Source organism: Pelophylax lessonae (assembly GCF_965119305.1).
Source record: "Pelophylax lessonae genome assembly, chromosome: 6".
Lineage (NCBI taxonomy): Eukaryota > Metazoa > Chordata > Amphibia > Anura > Ranidae > Pelophylax > Pelophylax lessonae.
In genome coordinates, this window is record NC_138773.1 from 330,581,949 (window position 1) to 330,606,891 (window position 24,943).

The 24,943-nt window shown below is 47.4% G+C and overlaps 1 protein-coding gene across 1 annotated transcript in view; it reads right to left on the minus strand.

Annotated features, from left to right (window-relative positions):
• Positions 1-24,943, minus strand: part of LOC309558766 (protein mono-ADP-ribosyltransferase PARP14-like) — a 343,037-nt gene that overhangs the window by 21,391 nt on the left and 296,703 nt on the right. The window contains exons 24-26 of the mRNA XM_082261814.1: positions 11,263-11,344; positions 8,731-8,880; positions 2,995-3,057 (exon numbers count right to left, since the gene is read on the minus strand). Coding sequence (XP_082117940.1) covers positions 2,995-3,057; positions 8,731-8,880; positions 11,263-11,344 — 295 coding nt within the window. The remainder of the gene's footprint in view (positions 1-2,994; positions 3,058-8,730; positions 8,881-11,262; positions 11,345-24,943) is intronic.

Genomic DNA, 24,943 nt, shown 5'->3' on the forward strand with positions numbered 1-24,943 from the left:
CACTCAAAATTCAAACTCGCGGGCTTCCCAGTATTTAAAAGGAAATTTCAAAAAAACTCTTTTTTACAAAGTATTATAAATGTATCGCCCCCTTTTTTCGGTAAAGTGACTCTTTTCACTCCCTGTATGTATGAACTGGTTACATCTTTTTTATGACACCCATTCCAATTTTTGCTACATTAGTAGAATGATTCTTTTCAATATCATAAAGATGATCATGGAGCCGATCCCTCAATCTGCGGGTCATTCGGCCCACATACTGAATAGAACATAACTCACGTGTAGGGATGTAAACCAGATTTCTGGTTTTACAATTGATGAATGAATGAATTTTGAAGTCCTTATTGGTGGCGGTAGAATGGTAAGATGGATCAAATGGTAGAATAAATCAAATCACTATTTCTGATGTGAAGACAAAATTAATACCCATTCACCCCGTACCGAAAGGATCCTTTAAATTTGTAGCCATTTAAATTGTAGCCAATGAGGAGTGTGTTTTTTACCCATAATAAAGACTGGGAGATAAAGTTCTACCCAAAGTGGGAGCTCTGCAGGAAACTATCCTGACACCCTTAGATAAAATGTGTGCATAAATAGGATCATTATATAAAACTGGTAAATATTTATTGATGGTATTTTTAATTTTCCAAAATTCTGAACTGAAGGGGGTTGAAAGAACCGGAATATTCATGGACTCAGGGGTTCTTTTGTTATTAACCCTTAACAAACTGCTCCTTGTGGTGTTACTAGCGATTAATCGCTCGGTTCAATCGCTCAGAAAAAACCTTATTCTCAAACTGCTGTTTAATATCTGCAGCTTCTCTCTGGAAATCAACATTACTACTGCAAATATGTTTAAGCCTCAAATTGTCCCACCGGTATACCCCTAATGGTGTGTCTAGGGTGGCCGGAATCAGTGGTATACCCATAACTAGTGATGGACGAACATCAGCCGGGGCAAGTTCGCGGCGGGCCCCATTGACTTTAATGGGAGGTGAACTTAAAAAACCTTTAGGTCATATTTGCAGACACAAAAGACATACTAGCTGTGCACAAATAGTCCCAGCACATGGACAATGGCATAACAGAAGTATTGCAATTGGAAAAGTTGCCCTAAAAATGTTTTTTTTTTTTTACAGCAAAAATGTTTTATTTTATTTTTTTCATAAATCAGCCAGAACTGACAGCAGCCGGTAAATACATGTCTAATACATATAGGGTCCATTCACACGTCTATAAAATGGGTCCGCATCCATTCCACAATTTGGCGGAACCTTTACAGACCCATTGATTTTCATAGTTACATAGTAGGTGAGGTTGAATAAAGACAATAGTCCATCCAGTTCAACCTGTGTAGGTGTGCGTGGCTGTAATCATCTCACATACCCCTGAATGTTCTGATCCTTGAGATGTAAGTCTAAGAGTCTTTTGAAAGCCACCATACTACCCGGAGAAACCACCTCTTGTGGTAGAGAATTCCACAATCTTGTAGCCCTAACAGTAAAGAACTTCCCACGTTGCCTGAGGTTAAAACGCTTCTCCTCTAATCGCATTGTATGCCCTCGAGTCCTCATGCAATTCCTTCGAATGAACAGCTTTTTTTCTAAGCTGGGATCCCCATTAAGATATTTATAAATTGCTATCATGTCCCCCCTCAGACGTCTCTTCTCCAGGGAGAATAAATCGAGCGATTGTAGACGCTCTTCATAGTCAAGGTCCTCCAATCCCCTAATTAGTTTAGTTGCCCTTCTCTGGACTCTCTCCAGCTCCAACACATCCCTCCTGAGGACCGGCGACCAGAACTGGACAGAATACTCCAGATGCGGTCGGACCAGAGTTTTATAAAGTGGAAGGATTATAGACTTATCTCTGGAATACATCCCTTTCTTTATGCATGCTAATATTCTGCTGGCTTTGGCAGCTGCCGCTTGACATTGCATGCTGTTGCCTAATCTATCATCAACCAAGACTCCCAGATCTTTCTCCATTTTTGATTCCCCCAAGGGTTCCCCTCCTAAAGTGTATTGTGCTTTTATGTTTTTAGTCCCCAAGTGCAAAACCTTACACTTCTCCACGTTAAACCTCATTTGCCATGTCGTTGCCCACTCTGTTATTTTGTCCAGGTCATTCTGTAGGATATCTGCTTCATGCTGTGCAGTTATTGCTCTGTCTGAGAAATTAGGCATTCACAGGATACAGAAGTAAGTGTCGGCCAGTATAGGCCCCAAAAATTAGCCCACATGGGTTTACCTGACAGCTAAGAACGTAGTAATTGGTGGCTGGAGGTACATTTAATGAAAATTAAACGAAATTTAACAAAAACTAAATTAATTTCAAAACTAAACTAATTCCATAATGACACGAAATTAATAACATAACGAATCTATCCGAAACTAAACCAATTTTGCCGTTCTGCACATGTCTATAATTACCTCTATTTGTCTTATTACACTTTACCTGCACTTGTCTCTCCATGACCTTTTTTCCATATAGTATATTGGCTAAATAGAAGTTAAGTACAAAAGTTGCCTTTATTCTGTCCTTTGTCAAAATTGTTATTGTCAATGCTTTACTAGAGCTATTTGCCTTTTGTTTTTTTTTTTTTGTTTTTTTTTAAAATCAAATAAAAAATAAAATTATAAAGATGTACACAGCATGGCCTTTACTGGGATGTCTTGAGTATCTATCAGCCATAATAACCCCAATTACATGAAGACCATTTCCCTCTAAACCTTCCTTATGTCTGACACATTCTGTTGGTGCATTGTGGGTTAGTTACTAAAACTGGAGAGTGCAAAATCTGGTGCAACTCTGCATAGACCAATCAGCTTCAAGGTTTTTTTTTGCCAAAGCCTAATTGCTGAAGTAAGAAGCTGACCATGCACAGCTGCAGCAGATTCTGGGTGCTCCAGTTTTATAAATACCCCCCCCCCCCCCCTCCGTCTATTTTTGTACATGTGCAAAAGCAGAAAATTAAAACAAAGATGGATTTACCCAGTGCTGCAGCAGATGATACAACAGACTGTCCAGCTGCTTCCAGAATCGCTCTTGAAACTCCTATAAATAAAAATATAAAACACAATGAGGATCAATTCACAGATCTTCAATGCAAGGTTATATATCCTTATATATCCACGTGACTGTCGTTTTCAAATCTTATTTGACTTAATAGCTTTTTGAAAAAAAAGTATCCTTTATCCTGGTGTGTTAGCTTCATGAATTGGGCCCTATGTCAACTCAATAGAGAGCTGAGGCCACCGAAATTCATATGCCCTCATCTACAAGTGAGGGTGGGCTCTGTGTTTGAATCGAATGTAAGTTTGACTCGAACATCAGCTGTTCTTGTGTTTGCTGAACACACAAACATATGGGGCGCTCGGTTGGAAGTTCTTTTTCATTTTTTTTAATCTGCATTGCCGGGAGCCGACAATACATTACAGCCGTGAGCACGTTTGAATGCCATTTTTTCCTTTAGAAATGTCAGTATTGCTGCAGCAGGCTCCATACATCATACAGATACCCCACTTTACATGCACATTAAGGGGACCCCCAGGCACGATATTTGAAGGAATTTTTCATTTTATTCTTTCACTTTAAGCATTATTAAAATCAGTAAATCTCTGCTTCTGTAAAAACGATTGTTTAAAAAAAAAACATTTTTGCTTTGATACATGTCCCCCAGGTCAGTACCCAGACCCCCATACACTTTTTATGGCAATAACTTGCTTATAATCCTTTAAAATTAGGACTTTTGATTTTTCATGTTCGAGTCCCATAGACTTTAATAGAGTTTGCATGTTCGCTAGAACTTTTTCCCTGTTCGAGATGTTCTGGTGCGAACCAAACCGTGGGGGTGTTCAGCCCATCACTATGTACAAGTCTTTGCATATAGAACTCATACAAAGCCCTTCACAATCTGATGTCTCTGTGCATTCCCTCACCAGTTTCCAGATACAACCTCACATGATCTCACCCCCCCCCCCACCCCCACCCCTCTCCTGCCACATCCTCACACTCCTCCACCCAGAACTTCTCTGGGATTTCCCTCCACGCCCCGATCACCTCTACAGCCTTCATGTGCTCTATTCACACTCCTCTCCTCAAGTTTGTAGTATTTTATGCTATCCTTATCATTGGATAATTGGATGCATCGCATTATCTGTACTACCTCTTAGAATTTTTCTAGATTTCTGCATAACTGATATCCAGTCTACACCGATCAGCCATAACTTTATTACCACTGACCAGTAAAGTGATAACATTGATTATTTGGTTACAATGGCATCTGAAATTGAGGGGTAATATAAGGCAGCAAGTGAACATGTTGTCCCTGAAGCTGGGACTAAAAAACCCATTACCCAGGGTAGAAGAATTCCTCATGACCCTGGGCTAAGCAAAATTCTTCTCAACGTTTGACCTGGAAAGTAGATACCGGCAAGTACCAGTAAGGGAAAAAGGCAGTGAAAATACTGCCTTTATCACACCTCCGGGCTTATTTGGATTCAACTGTATGTAACACCTCCAATATGTTTCAGTGGCTAGTGCTTGGGAGAGTTAAACTTTGAGACTGTGTTAGTCTATCTTGATGACATCATAATCTTTTCCAAGTCATTCGAGGACCATATCCAAGATCTGGACCGGGTGTTCACCCCTTGGTCGCACATTCCCGACAAAGAACGTGCAGGAATGTGCAGCCTGCTCTGTGCACAAAGCCCATTTTGAAAATACTACTTCCTTAAATATTACAACGTCAAAAAGTCCTTTGACCAGATCAACATGGACTTCCTGAAGATCTCAGGCCCAGCTCACTGACAAGCTTCAGTTAATCCCTAGTCCTTGTGGACTGTTTCACCAAGTTTGCTGTAGCAGTACTCATAAGAGCAGGTAGCTCTGACCATGATTAAGCTGTTCTGGGAACATGTAGTCCAACTATATGGCTGCCCCGGCATATACTCTCGGACCAAGGCCCAAACTTAAATTCCCAAATAATAAGTTGTGCTATTTGAGTGGTACCGGATATCCCACACCATGCCTTACCACCCCCAAGGGTAATGAGGCCTGCTGGGCATGTTACAGACTCTGGAACAGGGTCATAGAGAACATTGGCAACAGTATTTGGGAGCTATGGTGTAGCCCTACAACAACACTGTGCACCGGGTCACCGGCTACACCTCATTTTTTTCTTGCTGTTCGGGCGTTATGGCCACTTGCCAGTAATCTTCTTGCTGGAAGCTCAGAACGCACCCCCAGCACATGGGTGCAGGAGCATTGGGACCAGATACAAAAAGCCAAGCAGGTAGTGTTGGAGAGACATAAGGATTTGGCTGAGGACAGTGGGCTCCATGCACAAAGTGGTAAATGGAGCCCCACTGTCCCCACTGACAGCTGAATGTAAAAAAAAGAACCGCTGGCAATGAAAGAAATGGCGTGGGGTCCCCCCCTCCAAATCAATACCAGGCCCTTAAGGTAGCCTCCTTTAACAACCTTGCCCCCAGATCCCAGTACCCCCTACTCATTCCTTAAAAAAAAAAGTAGTAAAAGTGTAAAAAAAAACAGTAGGCAGTTTTTTTTTTTTTACAAGTCCTTTATTAAAAAACTAAAATTTAAAAAAATGTCCCTTGGTGTAAATCCATCATCAATCATGATGCCCTCTTCCACTGCCGACCCGGGAAAAAAAAACCTCCACTCCCGACCCTGGCTCCCGCTACAAAATAAACCAAGGAGTGGTGCTACCCAGTAATGTCACCAGGTGGCCCCACCTCTTGTGACATCAACAACCCAGCATGCCCCTGGTCGGTGACGTCACACAGGTTATTTGGCGGCGGAGCTGTCAGGAGGTGAAAGCCAGTATCGCGACCGGAGCTTCTTTTTTGGATTGTGGTGGTGGCGGGGATCGTGATTGACGATGATCTACACCAGGGGGCATTTTTTTTTTGTTTTGTTTTTATTAGTTTTATTTTACACTACACTTTTTTTTTTAAAGAATGAGTAGGGTTACTACCAGAAGATAAGGACTCTTAAGGGCCATACACACTATAAGATTTTCTGAAGATTTTTTCCTTCAGATTTACCTTTTCTATGTAGTGCAAAGGCCTGCCAGATTGCATACAAATTGAAAGTGTTTAGGTTTGACCTCATTTTATATGATTTTGGTAAGTCTAAAGGAAAAAGTCTTCAGAAAATCTTATAGTGTGTATGGCCCATTAGGGTGATTCTACAGCGAACATTGGAGTGGAGGCCCCACCTCACAACTTAAAAAGAATCTGCTACTGACAGCTTGTTGCCAGTATCAGGGCTAGATTCCTGTTACCTAAGGAGCAGCTCTTTTCTTTCAGTGCTCAGAAGCTGCTCAGCGGTCGGGTAATTACCAGCCACTCATTGTTACCACAGTGACTCACCTGATTACCATTAACCTGCCTCATTATCCCAACCTACAAACAGCCCCTTTTTGCTATTTAAGCAGCTTAGCTAATTTCCTTCTTGCCCTTGCATGGTATCTGTAAGTGCGTTCCTTCCTCTGTATGGCTTGGTCTGGCTGACTTCCCTTCTGCTTCCTGTTCCTGATTTTTACTCCTGACTACGCTGACCTTGGCTCATCTGATTACCCGTTCTGGCACCCAAACCCTAGCTTATGTTTTTGATTACATTCCTGAACTGTGTAAAAATTCAGCAGAAATACAATACAATAAACCAAAAGACAAGTAATTGGACATCGTACATTTCACATAGTGTACACAATTGAGATGACCAGTATAGTACGAAAATCTGAGTTTTTCGGGGTACGTAAGGTTCATCTTATGCATAACACAAATATGAGGCACTTTGGCATGTAGATGAAAGGGTAAACTAAAACCATAAACATAACGGAGAGAGGAACCACCAGCCGATCTGCTAGATATATTGCACATTGTCACTATTCCTCAAGAAAATCAGTAGCAAAGATAGACTTTTTAGGAGGGGACAAAGGACTTCGATCTGAGAGAGTCTTTCATATAAGTAGCTAGAGCCAGTAGTTCCCTTACATCTCAACCAGTATAAAGAGTTAGTACAGACCCAAACATCTATGCCTGTAATAATCTGCCCATGACTAGCTGTTGTGGAGCAAGACCTGGATTATCCAGCCATGCCTGCCATATAGAAGTGAGCTTTCGGTTAGCATTTCTGTGTTGATATGTTAATTGTTTCCCTATCAGTATATAATTAAACTGTTCTATCTAGACTTTCTTAGTTGGGGTATGAGGGGAAAGCCAACTAAGCTGCTTCTTCGCAAAGTGAATGCACCTCTCTTTCCAGCCACTGTGACACTAACGAAGGCTTTTCAAAGAAATTAGCTTCTTCCTTAGCCACTACCCACAGGCATGCAGGGTAGAGTATGTCATACTGGAGATCAAGAGCACAGAGACGCTTCCGACCTCTGTGAAATGCGCCAGTTGCTTTTGGACCTCCGCCGAAAAGTCTGGGAACAGCATATTTTTTACCAATCACAAGAGCATCTCCCATAGAACTGGCTTTAGAAAGGATGACATCGCTATCTTTATAGTTAAGCATTTTAAACAAAAACTGTCTGGGGTAATTGCATGGAGGTAAAGGTTGGGATTCTGTGTGCCCTTTCTACAGAAAATATAGGGGAGAAGAAGTCCTTCCCAGATACAGTTAGCAACCAGTTTTCAATAAAATTGACAGGATTCCTTCCTTCAGTTTTCTCTGGTATACCAATGGTCTTACATTATTTCTGCACAGCCTATTTTCAAAATCATCAAGGCAGGCAGCATGTTTGGCTGTCAGTCTGTTGGTAATGTGCATCACGCTGTTATGGCACCCATTCATTCTCCAGAGTACCGGGATGCCCTTCCAGGGCCGCTGTATGCTCACGCAATTTCTGCATATGTTGGCGGAGGAAGTATATTTCTACTTTCACCCCCTTAATTTATAATTGTAAGTTCTGTAATTGAGGAACTGCAAGATAATACATTAAAGAATATGTTCCTTAGGGTGGGTTCCGGCCCGTCCAGATCTGGGCTCCGAGCGGGCGGCATGGCCAAGGTATCAGTAGGGTTACTCACTGCGTCTCATTCTCCTTGGCAGGTGGTCAGATCCTCTAGCGGTACTGTATCATCCGCCCCCAATTTATTACCGCTATATTCTTTCAGAGGGTCGGGTAGTGTGGGAGGATCACATGGCCCTGGTTTGGCGAAGAACTTCTGGGCTGCCTCCTTGTATCTCTCCTTGGCCGGCCATTGCTGCAGGCTGCCATCTTGGCCTGCATGGTCAGAGCCTGGGCGGGTAGTAAAGTCACGCTTAGACGTGTCTCTCAGAGGTTTCCTGCAGTAGCCAGAGGTGTAGGCTGTCTCCCGGCGTGAACCAAATTGTGAATGAATGAGCAGAACGTCCACCCTTGAGGTAATTGCTCGGAGAATCGGAAGAGCTAGCTGACCAAGCGCCCGGCTACATCCGCTACCAAGCCACGCCCCTCCCTGAGCTGTGTTGTTTTTGACATTTCATTTAAGGTGTGATTTTACCTGCACTTTCTGTCTCCATCTGGTTTATGGTTCCTGACAGGCAGATACAACAACATACCTTCAGAAGTCTAGTGGTGTCCATGCCTCAATGGGTCAGGGCTGTTATGGTGGCAAAAGGGGGAACCTAATCTATATTAGGTGGGTGGTCATAAAGTTATGGCTGATCGGTGTAAAACCTGATATTTGGATTTTGGGGTTCAGAATGAATTACCTGTGCACAGAGTGAAGTTTTGATTGGAAGAATTTACAATGACATCGGTCTTCTCTTTCGTGATATCGCCAGTCTTCACCTGATAAGTGACAGATCCGATCTTCATTTCATGAACCCCAAGTGATAGGTTTGTCACCGTCCCAAAGAACGCTGCAAGACAGGAAAGAAAAGGGTGATAATAAGCAGAATAATGGATTTAAAAAAGTTGTGTTTCCACCACTGATGATCAACTGTGCATGAAAAGAACAACAACATCAGCATGACAACTGCAGAAATTTAAATTGTCCATTCATCCTTCTCCACTGTCCCTCCATCTATTATCATCCTTCACCTCTTCCATCCTTCATCCCCTCTCCTTCCTCTCCTCTGTTATCACCTCTTCCATCCATATCCAGGCTCCTTCCTTCTATTGTCATCCTTCTCCAGTATCTAACCCCATTTTCTACTCCTCCTGTTCTGAACTCTCCTGCCTTCTATCATCCTTTTCCTCCTCCTTTTCCATACATGCCTCTTCTCTGAACATTATCCTCATCTTGTATCCTGGACAGATTATATAACATAAAACAAACTATATTTCCTACATTAACCACTTTACCACCGGAGGATTTTGCTGTCTTACGTCCAGGCCACTTTTTGCGATTCGGCACTGTGCGACTTTAACTGACAATTACGCGGTCATGCGACGCCGTACCCAAACAAAATTTACGTCCTTTTTTCCCACAAACAGAGCTTTCTTTTGGTGGTATTTGATCATCTCTGCGATTTTTATTTTTTGCGATATTAATTAAAAAAACACGACAATTTTGAAAAAAATAACAACATTTTCTACTTTGACAGTTAAAAAATATCCAATATATTCAATTTATGTCATATATTTAGGCCAAAATGTATTTAGCTACATGTCTTTGACAAAAAAATTCTCAATGAGCGTATTTTTAACTGCTTTAAGACCGGAAGGTTTTACCCCATTCCTGACCAGGCGCGGTCGTGCGATGCTGTACCCAAATTAAATGTATGTCCTTTTTTCCCCACAAATAGAGCTTTCTTTTGGTGGTATTTGATCACCTGTGCGATTTTTACTTTTTTGCGCTATAAACAAAAAAAGAGCGACAATTTTGAAAAAATAACAATATTTTTCACATTTTTTTATATGAAATTCCCCCCTAAAAAATGTAAAAATCAAAATTTTTTATCATTTTAGGCCAATTTGTTTTCTGCTACATATTTTTGGTATAGAAAATCACAATACACGTATTTTGATTGGTTTGCGCAAAAGTTATTGCGTTTACTAACTAAGGGAAAGATTTTTGTCATTTTGGTGTTTTTTTTTTTTTTAACGAGTAATGGCGGCGATCTGCGATTTTTTTTGCGGGACTGCGACATTGCGGTGGACAGATCGGACCCTTGACTGACATTTTTGACACTTTTGGGGGTACCAGTGACATTACTACAGTAATCAGTGCTATACATATGCACTGTTACTGTAAAAATGACACTGGCAGGGAAGGGGTTAATTTTATTGGAGAGGGAGGGGTTAATGTATGCCTGGTGCTTACTGACGTGTGTGGGGGGAGGGGACTGAGTGACACAGGGACAGATCGCAGGTTCAGCTATGCTGAACCCTGCAATCTGACCCTGCCTGTCACTTAAGAGAAACAAAGCGGGTGGATTTCCACACTAGATCCCCGACGATCGGGGAAGAGCAGCGGTGATCACCGCCGCTCCTCCCCTGGCCCGACTCCCGCTGTAACTGAATACAGCGGGAGCGAGCCTCCGGCACCGCGCGCGCTCCGCCGAGAAAGGGGAATGCCTGGTGACGTAGGTCTACGTCGCCAGACGTTAACGAGCCACTTTGCCGCAGTACAGTCAACGTGACCGGTCGGCAAGTGGCTAAAAATTACATACTAATAAAATTCACAATAGAATATGCATCCACCCGAAAATTATTCTGTTAAATATGAAGCTCACATCTGCTAGAACCATCTATATGGCTATATGTATGTAGACCCCTCTCCAAGGACGGAGTTTTGTTGTCTCCAATGAAGGGTCCTATTACTCTGTCATACAGAGACATTGTAGACAATTGTGCTCTTCCAGTATTGTATACCCCCCCCCCCCCCCGTGTACAAAGCCAGCTCCATAAAGACATGGCGTGACCAGCTTGGTGAGGAGGAACTCCAGTGTCCTGCACAGAGCCCTGACCTCAAACCTACTGAATGCCTTTGGTATGAATTGGAATGCCAATGGTGAGCCAGGTCTTCTCAAAAGCCCCACACACATCCTCCAAAATCATTTCATCAGAAGAAAGGAGACAGCGAGGGGAAGAGGGGTGTAAAACCCCGTATTAATGATGACCATGACTTTGAAATGGAATGTTCATATATGATCAGGGGTTTTCCAACTTTTGGTCATACAGTATATATCAAATCAGAATCTAATATGAAGTTTCCTTTGTATATTTTAACATATGTAGAATTGTTTTGAGAAATAAACTCCCTACAGGAGACATGAATCCATATTACATAAACTTACTTGATCCCGTCCCAGCAGATGGTCTGTTGCTGACCCCACTAGCGGCAGCACCAGTGTAGTTTTCTAATTGACTTGTAAATGCCTGTAAATACATAACACAAGAAATGTCCATTATACAGCAAGAAAAACATATACAAGATACATTTAATGTGACTTTGGAAGTAAGGTTGTGGGCGGGGCCTCCCTTTCACTAGGTGCACATGGGGCCCTTACTCTCTCTTTTCTCCTCCTCCCTTGGTGTACGCACTCACTAATGCCCAAGACCAGGTGTGGCCTTGTTTATGTGAACTCAATATTAAGGCGGCACCTCATCATAGAAGTGAGCTGTACACCCAGAGTGACTGTTTCGCCACTTGAGGATCTGCACTGTGAACCACTTTGTCCCTTGATACCTACACCTGCATGGATTGTAACAGTTTGAAGGAGACACCACAGAACAATGTCCAGTTCCATCAGTCCAGGTCTTTTATCCCTGTGGCTCTGTATGTACCTGTCAGAACCCACTTGCGTGTACAACTTGCTTAACTCCTTCCGTACCTATGGCTAGGTCTTTAGGGTCTTTGTGACAGGAGTCACTTTGGGTGGGGGGCTCGTGGAACCCAGATTACTTTAGAGAGGTTGGGAAACTCCTTGTCCAGCTTCCCCGGCACCTCTTATGTGTAAGTCTCCCTGTGTCTATTAGGGGCACAGGGTGACCAAGAACCCCAGTTGGGTCTACACTAATCAGACTCACTGTACAACCACACCGCATATCGTGTTACCCCAGTTATCCTGAAATCTATATGTGTGGTTTGTGTTGAAAGAATGAAAGGGCCTCTTTCACTTGGAACAATTATATTTCTGAACAATATCCCTCAAGAAATATATAAAGATAAACAATTTGACTTTTCAGATTGCTTGAATATTGTTGGAGTCTCTCATAGACCCTTTCTAGATAGTGAGGTGGGGTGAGGTTTGTTATTGGTAAGTACTTGTATCCCATTGTTCTATTGTTTCTGTCTGTCTTAAGATCAACCTATTATGGGATGTATATGTGAATGTGGATCGGCTCCTAAGGGGGGGGGTCCCACAGTGTATATCTCTTTGTACCTTTGTTTGAGTGAATACTTCCTACTCTGGAAGGTTCCAAAAATTCTACAAGCTAAGTTGTCGGCTAGCTTTGTGGGGGTGGCTGTGAAAATCTGATATCTATGTTCAGGGCCGGACTGACCATCGGGAGGACCGGGCATATGCCCGGTGGGCCGAGGCCTCCCCGCCATGATATGACAGTCTGTGTGTCCGCCTGTTCGGCCATTGCCGCTGCTGCCGGCCTCTCCGCGGCCGATTCCGCGGAGAGTCTGGGCCGCATTACAGCAATCTCGGCCGCCCGCCGGCCGCCGCTGTCCCTGACTAGTCCCCACTCCTAAGCTCCGCAGCGGCATCCAGCGTAGCTGCGTAGCTCAGGAGGGGGTGGACCGTGAACCGTCAGGTGACTCTGAGTGAAGGCCGGGGGTGGAGCTAGAGGGGCCCCTGCTTGCCTTCTTGTCAGGAAGAAGTGGAAAAGTGACGTCACTGGCGCCGCGCCGCACCGCACCGCTTCGCAGACTGTCTGACAGTGTGGAGTCAGAGACGGGTGGACCGTGGAGACAAGGACAACATCAACAACCACCCGGCACCCAGGCACCCACGGCCACACGAGCCAAGGCCTGGCTGCTGCAACAACAACAAGGTAAGGAAAGGGCAGCACTGCAGGCCAGCAGCAGCACAAATTACAAACACTGTGACCTGTGACATGCCCTTACCATGACCTGTGACATGCCCTTACCATGACCTGTGACTTGCCCTTACCATGACCTGTGACATGCCCTTACCATGACCTGTGACTTGCCCGCACCATGACCTGTGACTTGCCCTTACCATGACCTGTGACATGCCCGCACCATGACCTGTGACATGCCCGCACCATGACCTGTGACTTGCCCTTACCATGACCTGTGACATGCCCTTACCATGACCTGTGACATGCCCGCACCATGACCTGTGACATGCCCGCACCATGACCTGTGACATGCCCGCACCATGACCTGTGACTTGCCCACACCATGAACTGTGACTTGCCCGCACCATGACCTGTGACATGCCCGCACCATGACCTGTGACATGCCCGCACCATGACCTGTGACTTGCCCGCACCATGACCTGTGACATGCCCGCACCATGACCTGTGACATGCCCGCACCATGACCTGTGACTTGCCCGCACCATGACCTGTGACTTGCCCTTACCATGACCTGTGACATGCCCGCACCATGACCTGTGACTTGCCCGCACCATGACCTGTGACTTGCCCTTACCATGACCTGTGACATGCCCTTACCATGACCTGTGACATGCCCTTACCATGACCTGTGACATGCCCGCACCATGACCTGTGACATGCCCGCACCATGACCTGTGACTTGCCCGCACCATGACCTGTGACATGCCCGCACCATGACCTGTGACTTGCCCGCACCATGACCTGTGACTTGCCCTTACCATGACCTGTGACATGCCCTTACCATGACCTGTGACTTGCCCTTACCATGACCTGTGACTTGCCCTTACCATGACCTGTGACATGCCCTTACCATGACCTGTGACATGCCCTTACCATGACCTGTGACATGCCCGCACCATGACCTGTGACATGCCCGCACCATGACCTGTGACTTGCCCGCACCATGACCTGTGACTTGCCCGCACCATGACCTGTGACATGCCCGCACCATGACCTGTGACTTGCCCGCACCATGACCTGTGACATGCCCGCACCATGACCTGTGACATGCCCACACCATGACCTGTGACTTGCCCGCACCATGACCTGTGACTTGCCCGCACCATGACCTGTGACATGCCCGCACCATGACCTGTGACATGCCCGCACCATGACCTGTGACATGCCCGCACCATGACCTGTGACTTGCCCGCACCATGACCTGTGACATGCCCGCACCATGACCTGTGACATGCCCGCACCATGACCTGTGACATGCCCGCACCATGACCTGTGACTTGCCCTTACCATGACCTGTGACATGCCCTTACCATGACCTGTGACTTGCCCGCACCATGACCTGTGACTTGCCCTTACCATGACCTGTGACATGCCCGCACCATGACCTGTGACATGCCCGCACCATGACCTGTGACTTGCCCTTACCATGACCTGTGACATGCCCTTACCATGACCTGTGACATGCCCGCACCATGACCTGTGACATGCCCGCACCATGACCTGTGACATGCCCGCACCATGACCTGTGACTTGCCCACACCATGAACTGTGACTTGCCCGCACCATGACCTGTGACATGCCCGCACCATGACCTGTGACATGCCCGCACCATGACCTGTGACTTGCCCGCACCATGACCTGTGACATGCCCGCACCATGACCTGTGACATGCCCGCACCATGACCTGTGACTTGCCCGCACCATGACCTGTGACTTGCCCTTACCATGACCTGTGACATGCCCGCACCATGACCTGTGACTTGCCCGCACCATGACCTGTGACTTGCCCTTACCATGACCTGTGACATGCCCTTACCATGACCTGTGACATGCCCTTACCATGACCTGTGACATGCCCGCACCATGACCTGTGACATGCCCGCACCATGACCTGTGACTTGCCCGCACCATGACCTGTGACATGCCCGCACCATGACCTGTGACTTGCCCGCACCATGACCTGTGACTTGCCCTTACCATGACCTGTGACATGCCCTTACCATGACCTGTGACTTGCCCTTACCATGACCTGTGACTTGCCCTTACCATGACCTGTGACATGCCCTTACCATGACCTGTGACATGCCCTTACCATGACCTGTGACATGCCCGCACCATGACCTGTGACATGCCCGCACCATGACCTGTGACTTGCCCGCACCATGACCTGTGACTTGCCCGCACCATGACCTGTGACATGCCCGCACCATGACCTGTGACTTGCCCGCACCATGACCTGTGACATGCCCGCACCATGACCTGTGACATGCCCACACCATGACCTGTGACTTGCCCGCACCATGACCTGTGACTTGCCCGCACCATGACCTGTGACATGCCCGCACCATGACCTGTGACATGCCCGCACCATGACCTGTGACATGCCCGCACCATGACCTGTGACTTGCCCGCACCATGACCTGTGACATGCCCGCACCATGACCTGTGACATGCCCGCACCATGACCTGTGACATGCCCGCACCATGACCTGTGACATGCCCGCACAATGACCTGTGACATGCCCGCACCATGACCTGCCCGCACCATGACCTGTGACTTGCCCGCACCATGACCTGTGACATGCCCGCACCATGACCTGTGACATGCCCGCACCATGACCTGTGACTTGCCCGCACCATGACCTGTGACATGCCCGCACCATGACCTGTGACATGCCCGCACCATGACCTGTGACATGCCCGCACCATGACCTGTGACATGCCCGCACCATGACCTGTGACATGCCCGCACCATGACCTGTGACTTGCCTGCACCATGACCTGTGACTTGCCCGCACCATGACCTGTGACATGCCCGCACCATGACCTGTGACATGCCCGCACCATGACCTGTGACATGCCCGTACCATGACCTGTGACATGCCCGCACCATGACCTGTGACATGCCCGCACCATGACCTGTGACATGCCCGCACCATGACCTGTGACATGCCCGCACCATGACCACCATGATCACGATCACCTTCCGTTCCAGAGAGAGAGAGAGAGAGGACATGAGAGCGAGAGCCGCGCCCGCGTGACTTGAGGTCGGGACTGAGCTGACTGAGGCGAGGCGACAGAGTCGGATCGAAAGTCCGCAGAAGAAGTCGAGTCGGATCGGAAGAAGGAGTCGGAGTGGAAGTCCGCAGAAGAAGTCGAGTCGGATCGGAAGAAGAAGTCGGAATCGGAGTGGAAGTCCGCAGAAGAAGTCGAGTCGGATCGGAAGAAGAAGTCGGAGTCGGAGTGGAAGTCCGCAGAAGAAGTCGAGTCGGATCGGAAGAAGAAGTCGGAGTGGAAGTCCGCAGAAGAAGTCGAGTGTGAGTGAGTGACCGTCCCTACCTCTACCTGAAGGCTGCCCGGTAACGGTAAGTGAATGAAGCCTCGGCGGGGGGGGGGGGCCCCCGCCCCGCACACTGTCCTGTCAGTCAGTTGTTCTGGTGCTATGAAGGGGGCACGCATGCTGATCTCTGCATTGGGGGCACCACGTATGCTGGTCACTACATTGGGGGCACGCACACTGATCTCTGCATCGGGGGCACCACGTATGCTGGTCACTGCATTGAAAGGGGGCATGTACGCTGGTCACTGCATTGAAAGGGGGCATGTACTGTGGGGTTTGTGCTAGGGGGGCCTGTACTGTGGGGTTTGTGCTAGGGGGGCCTGTACTGTGGGGTTTGTACTAAGGGGCCTAAGAGGAATTGGGGTGATCTGAGGTGTGATAGTGCAGGAATTGGGGTGATCTGAGGTGTGATAGTGCAGGAATTGGGGTGATCTAAGGTATGATAGTGCAGGAATTGGGGTGATCTGAGGTATGATAGTGCAGGAACTGGGGTGATCTGAGGTGTGAAGGTGCAGGAACTGGGGTGATCTGAGGTGTGATAGTGCAGGAATTGGGGTGATCTGAGGTGTGAAGGTGCAGGAATTGGGGTGATCTGAGGTGTGATAGTGCAGGAATTGGGGTGATCTGAGGTGTGATAGTGCAGGAATTGGGGTGATCTGAGGTGTGATAGTGCAGGAATTGGGACTGATCTGAGGTGTGATAGTGCAGGAATTGGGACTGATCTGAGGTGTGAAGGTGCAGGAATTGGGGTGATCTGAGGTGTGAAGGTGCAGGAACTGGGGTGATCTGAGGTGTGAAGGTGCAGGAATTGGGACTGATCTGAGGTGTGATAGTGCAGGAATTGGGACTGATCTGAGGTGTGATAGTGCAGGAATTGGGGTGATCTGAGGTGTGAAGGTGCAGGAATTGGGACTGATCTGAGGTGTGAAGGTGCAGGAATTGGGGTGATCTGAGGTGTGAAGGTGCAGGAATTGGGACTGATCTGAGGTATGATAGTGCAGGAATTGGGGTGATCTGAGGTATGATAGTGCAGGAATTGGGGTGATCTGAGGTATGATAGTGCAGGAATTGGGGTGATCTGAGGTATGATAGTGCAGGAACTGGGGTGATCTGAGGTGTGAAGGTGCAGGAACTGGGGTGATCTGAGGTGTGATAGTGCAGGAATTGGGGTGATCTGAGGTGTGAAGGTGCAGGAATTGGGGTGATCTGAGGTGTGATAGTGCAGGAATTGGGGTGATCTGAGGTGTGATAGTGCAGGAATTGGGACTGATCTGAGGTGTGAAGGTGCAGGAACTGGGGTGATCTGAGGTGTGAAGGTGCAGGAATTGGGGTGATCTGAGGTGTGAAGGAGCAGGAATTGGGGTGATCTGAGGTGTGAAGGTGCAGGAATTGGGTCTGATCTGAGGTGTGAAGGTGCAGGAATTGGGGTGATCTGAGGTGTGAAGGTGCAGGAATTGGGGTGATCTGAGGTGTGAAGGTGCAGGAATTGGGTCTGATCTGAGGTGTGAAGGTGCAGGAATTGGGGTGATCTGAGGTGTGAAGGAGCAGGAATTGGGGTGATCTGAGGTGTGAAGGTGCAGGAATTGGGTCTGATCTGAGGTGTGAAGGTGCAGGAATTGGGGTGATCTGAGGTGTGAAGGAGCAGGAATTGGGGTGATCTGAGGTGTGATAGTGCAGGAATTGGGGTGATCTGAGGTATGATAGTGCAGGAATTGGGGTGATCTGAGGTGTGAAGGTGCAGGAATTGGGGTGATCTGAGGTGTGAAGGTGCAGGAATTGGGTCTGATCTGAGGTGTGAAGGAGCAGGAATTGGGGTGATCTGAGGTGTGAAGGAGCAGGAATTGGGGTGATCTGAGGTGTGATAGTGCAGGAATTGGGGTGATCTGAGGTGTGAAGGTGCAGGAATTGGGATTGATCTGAGGGGTGAAGGTGCAGGAATTGGGGTGATCGGAGGTGTGAAGGTGCAGGAATTGGGGTGATCTGAGGTGTGAAGGTGCAGGAATTGGGTCTGATCTGAGGTGTGAAGGAGCAGGAATTGGGGTGATCTGAGGTGTGATAGTGCAGGAATTGGGGTGATCTGAGGTGTGATAGTGCAGGAATTGGGGTGATCTGAGGTGTGAAGGTGCAAAGCTCACTTGATTTCTTACTATTATTCAAGCGGTTTACAGCAGTTACTTTATATGAAGCTGACAGTTGATTTTTATGTATCTGGCACTCCCAATTTCTTTGAAAACATTTTTCGGGTTGCCTCTACCCCTTGATTAGAGTAACCCTCATCTTGTGCTGCTTCATACCATTTTTAGGACTCAACCATCAAAACAGGATTTAAAGTAAGACAAAAAAAACAGCATCATATGGCAGCTCTGATCTAAATTGGACCCAATTTATCAGATTAATCTAAAAAAGGTACCGTAATCGAATCCACATATCCTGGAACATTAAATTCTGTCATCAACCATCCCGACGAACGCCACGCTCCAGTCACGCCCCCGCAACGCCCCCCCCTCCTGGGCTGCTCAGTCCAAAATGCCCGGGCCTATTTTTTGTCCCAGTCCGGGCCTGTCTATGTTCACGACTGGGAGGAAGCCGTATACTGATGGAAGTACACAAGTACAGTGTGGGTTGTGGTTCCGTTACAGTCCCTGTCGCATAGATTCAGTCCCAGTAGCTGGGGCACTGACTGCTGGGGAGGGAGGCAGCGAACCACTCTCCTTGATATGCTTCTCCTTGCATTTCCTTTTAGCTTGTTACCCGTAGCAACAGAATGTCCTTCTCTTCACTCCATGTGCGCATAACAGACGCTGTTATTTACCATACGCCATGTACCACCCTGCACCCCTTTAGAGTAACTTCAGACCAGGCTTTAGATGGTTAAAGGAACTTTATTTGAAGGCTGCGACAGTACAGCCAAAACAGTCATAAGGTCCTAACTAATGTTCCTAGACTTCCCAGGCATACCTCAAAAGGTAGAAGCCCATTTCTGAAAAGTCCCATTATTGGTAGGTTCCTTTGTAGAAATACTCACTGTTTGCCATTGGCTACATTTTCTTGCATAGACCTTTAACCTTCCCCCATGTGGTCTTCCTGGCTCCCCCTGGACCGGGCCTTTACCCTGTTTATATGTACTATAGGGTGGAGGGCAAGGCTAGAAAAAGCCCGGGAAACCGGCAGACCCATAGTTAACCCTTCCCCAACTAGGCAGCCTAGAATCCCTACCTACTAGTAACCCAGTTTGTAGACACCTGTCTACAAGGTGACCAGGGTCTAGTGGGATGAGGAAGAAGCCTTCTATAATCCTGTTCACAACAAGGATGTCATCTATAAAGGGTTTCTAGTAATCCATGTTTTTGTTTGTAGCCATCATGCATATTATCCTGTCTGTGTATCATGTCTGAGCTAGGTTAACCCTTAGGTGGCAGATTCATGACAGCACTTTAGTGTGCACAGGGAGCGTTCCTGACATTGTCTCCCCCTAAAGGGCAACCTCCGGGTGCCCAATAGGTTTCTCTTTTGTGGGTGACTGCGAAAGAAAGCCTGGATAAGTTCCATAGCGTGGATGTTTCGTTCAGGCTCCCAAGAGTTTTCTTCTGGACCATAACCCTTCCACTTGACAAGGTACTGTAACAGGTTTCCTCTCTTCCGGCAGTCCACAATAGCTTCTACTTCATATTCCACATCTCCATCAACGATTACAGGTTCGGGTGGCTCTGAACTCCTACCAGGGAAGGTATTGGGAACTGCAGGCTTTAACAAGGAGACGTGAAATACTGGGTGAATGCGGAGTGAATTGGGTAAAGATAACTCATAGGAAACTTCATTAAGTTTCCTCTTGACAGGAAAGGGTCCAATAAACCTGGGAGCCAATTTTTTAGATGGACAGGCTAGTTGTGGACAACCAAACCTGGTCACCTGGTTGAAGAATTAATTCTCCCCTTCTTCTTCTATCAAAGATCTTCTTAGATGCCGTTTGTGCCTTAAGTATGGCTTCTTGCAGTAATTTGCTGTTGCGAGCAAAGAAATTAATAGTGTCCTGTACTGCAGGGACTCCAGAGTCAGGCGGGATATCGGGCAAGAAGGATGGGTGGAAGCCGTAGTTTGAGAAGAATGGAGATTGTCCAGTAACAGAATGTTTAGCATTATTATAGGCAAACTCTGCGAATGGCAGCAAGGCCACCCAATCGTCTTGAACAAAGGTGGTAAAACACCGAATGTACTGTTCCAAGGTCTGGTTGGTCGTCTTGGTCTGCCCATTAGTCTGTGGGTGGTAAGCAGAAGACAAGGATAATTCAATCTTCAACAGACTGCATAATGCTTTCCAGAAGCGTGAGGTGAACTGCACCCCTCTGTCAGAGACAATATTTGCAGGTACCCCGTGAAGCCTAACAATCTCTTTTATGAAGACTTCTGCGGTTTCCTTGGCAGAGGGAGTACCCCTGAGGGGCAAAAAATGGGCCATTTTAGACAATCGATCCACAACAACAAAAATGGCAGAGCATCCCTTAGAACCTTAGAAGGAGGAAGTTCCACAATAAAATCCATGGCGATCATCCTCCACGGTCTATCAGGAACTGGAAGTGGTCTAAGGAGACCCCATGACTTACTTCTCGCGGGCTTGCTTCGGGAACACACAGCACAGGAAGACACGTAGTCCCTACAACTTTTTTCCAGGTCAGGCCAGAATGTACGCTGCAGCAAGTCAAGGGTCTTACGGACTCCAAAGTGACCTGCCAAGGGATGGTCATGACAAGAACCCAGAACCGACATTCGGACATCTTCTGGAACGAAGATCTTGTCCACAAACCATAGCAAACCGTCCTTAGGTACCAGAGAAATTTAAGGAAGACAGGGAATACTCACAGAAGCCTGTTTAATATGAGCCATCAGATTAGTTAATGGAAGAAGAAAGTTACCTTCAGACAGGATGGTGTCAGGTACAGGAATTTCCTTCGGGTCATCGAACATGCGGGAGAGTGCGTCCGGTTTGACGTTCTTGGAACCAGGTCGGTAAGTAATATGAAACGCGAACCTTGAAAAGAACAGAGCCCACCGTGCCTGGCGTGGTCTCAGTCGTTTAGCAGATCTCAAGTATTCAAGGTTCTTGTGGTCGGTGAAGATAAGGATGGGATGTGCTGCCCCTTCGAGTAAATATCGCCACTCCTCGAGTGCCACCTTGATGGCCAAAAGTTCACGATCGCCCACATCATAGTTTCTCTCCGCTGGAGAGAGTTTGCGGGAAAAGAAGGCTACAGGGTGTACCAAGTCTTTAACTCCCTGTCTTTGGGAGATAACAGCCCCTACAGCCACTTCTGAGGCATCTACCTCAAGGAGGTAAGGTAAGGTGGGATCAGGGTGTCTCAGGAAGGGAGCAGTAGTAAACAGCTTTTTCAGGACTGAGAAGGCGGTCTGGGCTTCAGGGGACCAATGGAAGCGAATGTTCTGCTTGGTAAGCTGTGTGATAGGGAAGATGATGGTAGAGAACCCCTTAATGAATCTCCTGTAAAAATTTGCAAATCCAACAAAGCGCTGCACCCCCTTTTTGTCAGATGGAGCCGGCCAATCCAGGATAGCTGAAACTTTTTGAGGATCCATCCTAACTCCTTCGGTGGATATGATCAGGCCCAAGAACTGGATGTTTTGCTTTTCAAATTCACATTTCTCGGCCTTAGCATAGAGTCCATGTTGGCGGAGGCGGCCGAGAACGTTCCTGACGTGCTCCCGATGCTGGTCCAGAGATGCAGAAAAGATTAAAATATCGTCTAAATAGACAATTACGAAGGTGTCAAGCCAGTCTCTGAAGATGTCGTTTACAAAATGCTGGAATGTAGCCGGGGCATTGCAGAGACCGAAGGGCATCACCAGGTACTCGAAATGCCCAAACCTGGTACGGAACGCCGTTTTCCACTCGTCCCCTTCGCGGATACGAACCAAATTGTAGGCCCCACGTAAGTCTAATTTGGTAAACAAGACAGCAGACCTTAATCTCTGAAAGAGTTCTGGAACCAAGGGGAGAGGATATCGGTTTTTAACCGTGACTTTATTCAACTCTCGGTAATCCACACAAGGACGGAGAGAGTGATCCTTTTTTTCTACAAAAAAGATTCCTGCTCCTGCTGGTGAAGTAGATGGACGGATGAAACCCTTCTTTAAGCTTTCGTCCACGTATTCCTTAAGAACCTCCAACTCCCGTTCGGATAGTGGGTAAATACGACCAAACGGAATCTCGGCCCCTGGAAGCAGCTCTATAGGGCAGTCATAAGGACGATGAGGGGGAAGGGTCTCAGCCCCACGTTTGCTGAAAACGTCCAGAAAATTATGATAAGCCTCAGGCACAACAGAGCATAAATCTGGATCAGATTCTAGGCACAGCAAGGTTCTGGAGGAGCTGAGAGAGTCAGGCAGGCAGGCAGGAATTCAAGCAGTAGGTAGACGGGAACTTGAGGACTCCAGAGGTCCAGTCAATTTGGGGGTTGTGTGCCTTCAACCAAGGTAGCCCCAAGATGACTGGAAACAAGGGGGACGCAATAGCGTCTAGGCTTATTAGTTCCTTATGGTCACAAGAGGAGATCATGAGGAGAGGAGGAGTCTCCTGGGTTACAGGTCCAGAACTGATGTGGGAACCATCAGCCAGGAAGATGGTAAGTCCTTGGGTCTTGGGTTGAAGTGGAATACCCCGTTGAACAGCGAATGACAGGTCTATAAAGCAACTACAATAATCAATAATCGCGGTTACTGATATGCTACCTCCTGGAAGCTGAAACGAGACAGGGAAGGCTAGGTGAGAAGCACTGGAAGCGGATGCTGGACCACTGGATGGGGAGATGGAAAGGCACTTACGTAGCTTCGCAGGGCAGGAGTGCACGTAGTGACCGGCTTCTCCACAGTACAGGCAGAGATTGTTCTGTCGCCGGCGATGCCTTTCTTCAGTAGACAGGGCAGGTCTCTTAACCCCAAGCTGCATGGGTTCTGGGACATCCGTAGCAAGGTTTGCAGGAGCAGAGCTGGTAGGAATCGGATTAAAGGAAGGGACGTTTACCGGGGCCGCGAACCGCGGCATCATCCAGGCTGGACGAGGCTGCTGGGTGGAACGTTCTGCACGGCGTTCCCTGAGCCGGCGGTCTATCTGGATAGCCAGATTTATTAGAGTCTCTAGGGTGTCAGGAACCCCAACCCAGGCTAGCTCATCCTTCAGCCCTTCAGAGAGACCTAAAGGAAACTGATACCGTAATGCAGCGTCATTCCACTGGGTGTCGGAACTCCAACGCCTAAAGTCTGTTACATAGTCTTCCACATCTCTTTGACCCTGCTGAAGCGCATGCAGAGCAGCTTCAGCGGTGGAGGTTCGCTGAGGGTCGTCATACAGCTGAGCCATGGCACTGAAGAAAGACAATAAGTACTTTAGATGAGGACTGCGCTCTTCAATAAGCCGATGAGCCCAAGACTGTGGTTCATCCAGGAGCAGGGAGATGACAAAGCCCACTTTGGTAGCCTCCAAGGAAAAAGTCAGAGGTTGCAGAGAGAAATATAATTCACATGCGTCGCAAAACGCCCTGAACTTGCCTCTGTCCCCTGAGAACTTTTCGGGTGTAGGGACCCGGGGTTCAGGTGGCAACATCACAACTGTGGGACCTGGAGTAGGTTCTGCTGGTACCGAGGAAGAAGAATCTGTCATCACAGGGGGGTTCCCAGGTGCAGAACGCATCCGTTCCTCCAGATGCATGTAGCCCTCCTGAAGTGTCTTTACGGCTTGAGATAAAGTTGTGAGATGCTGGCAGATCTCATCCAATGGTGAGGCCCCTCTTGCAGGCTGCGACATGGCTGTCTGATACTGTCAGGACTCTGGAGGCGAGCCTGACGTGCAGAGGGTAGCCTCTAGCTCACCGAGGGATGGAGCACAGACGTGTCACCCAGGCAGTAGATGCAGGCTAACCCGAGGTGCGGAATCTAAGTGCCAACCGGTCTTCACCAGAGTCTCAGATGGTGAGGTTGGATTTTGCTGCGTGTATAGCACCAGGTCGCGGTCCTCGGGGTTGCCCTGCCAGGAGGGGAACAGGTCCGGATCTGGTGGCAGATAAACAGACAAGGATAAGGCAAAAGAGTGGTCACAAACAAGCCGAGGTCAGGGCGGGCAGCAGACAAGCGAGGTGAGGGACAAGCCAGGAGGTCAAACAGGAATCAAACTGGATACAACAGGTTTCAGGTTCAGGAACACAGGAGAAGCTTCAGATCAGACAGCAAAGACACTGTGCTTCTGAGGTGCTTAAATAAGGCAGCCTATTGCCAATTAATTAAATTAGTCTGAGCTAGGTTAACCCTTAGGTGGCAGATTCATGACAGCACTTTAGTGTGCACAGGGAGCGTTCCTGACAAGTGCTCTGCAAACAAATGTGGATAGGGAAATAACTTAAAATAACATAAAATACATAAAGATAGAAAATAATAATCTTGATCTAGGAGGACGAGGTCCATATGGAGTAGGAGGTTGAGGTGGCGGTGGATGTGGCGGTGTAGGTGGAAGTGGCGGTGGAGGAGGATGAGGTAGCCAACACTGTTTTTTGTTTTTAATTTAATTTTTTTTAGATGAA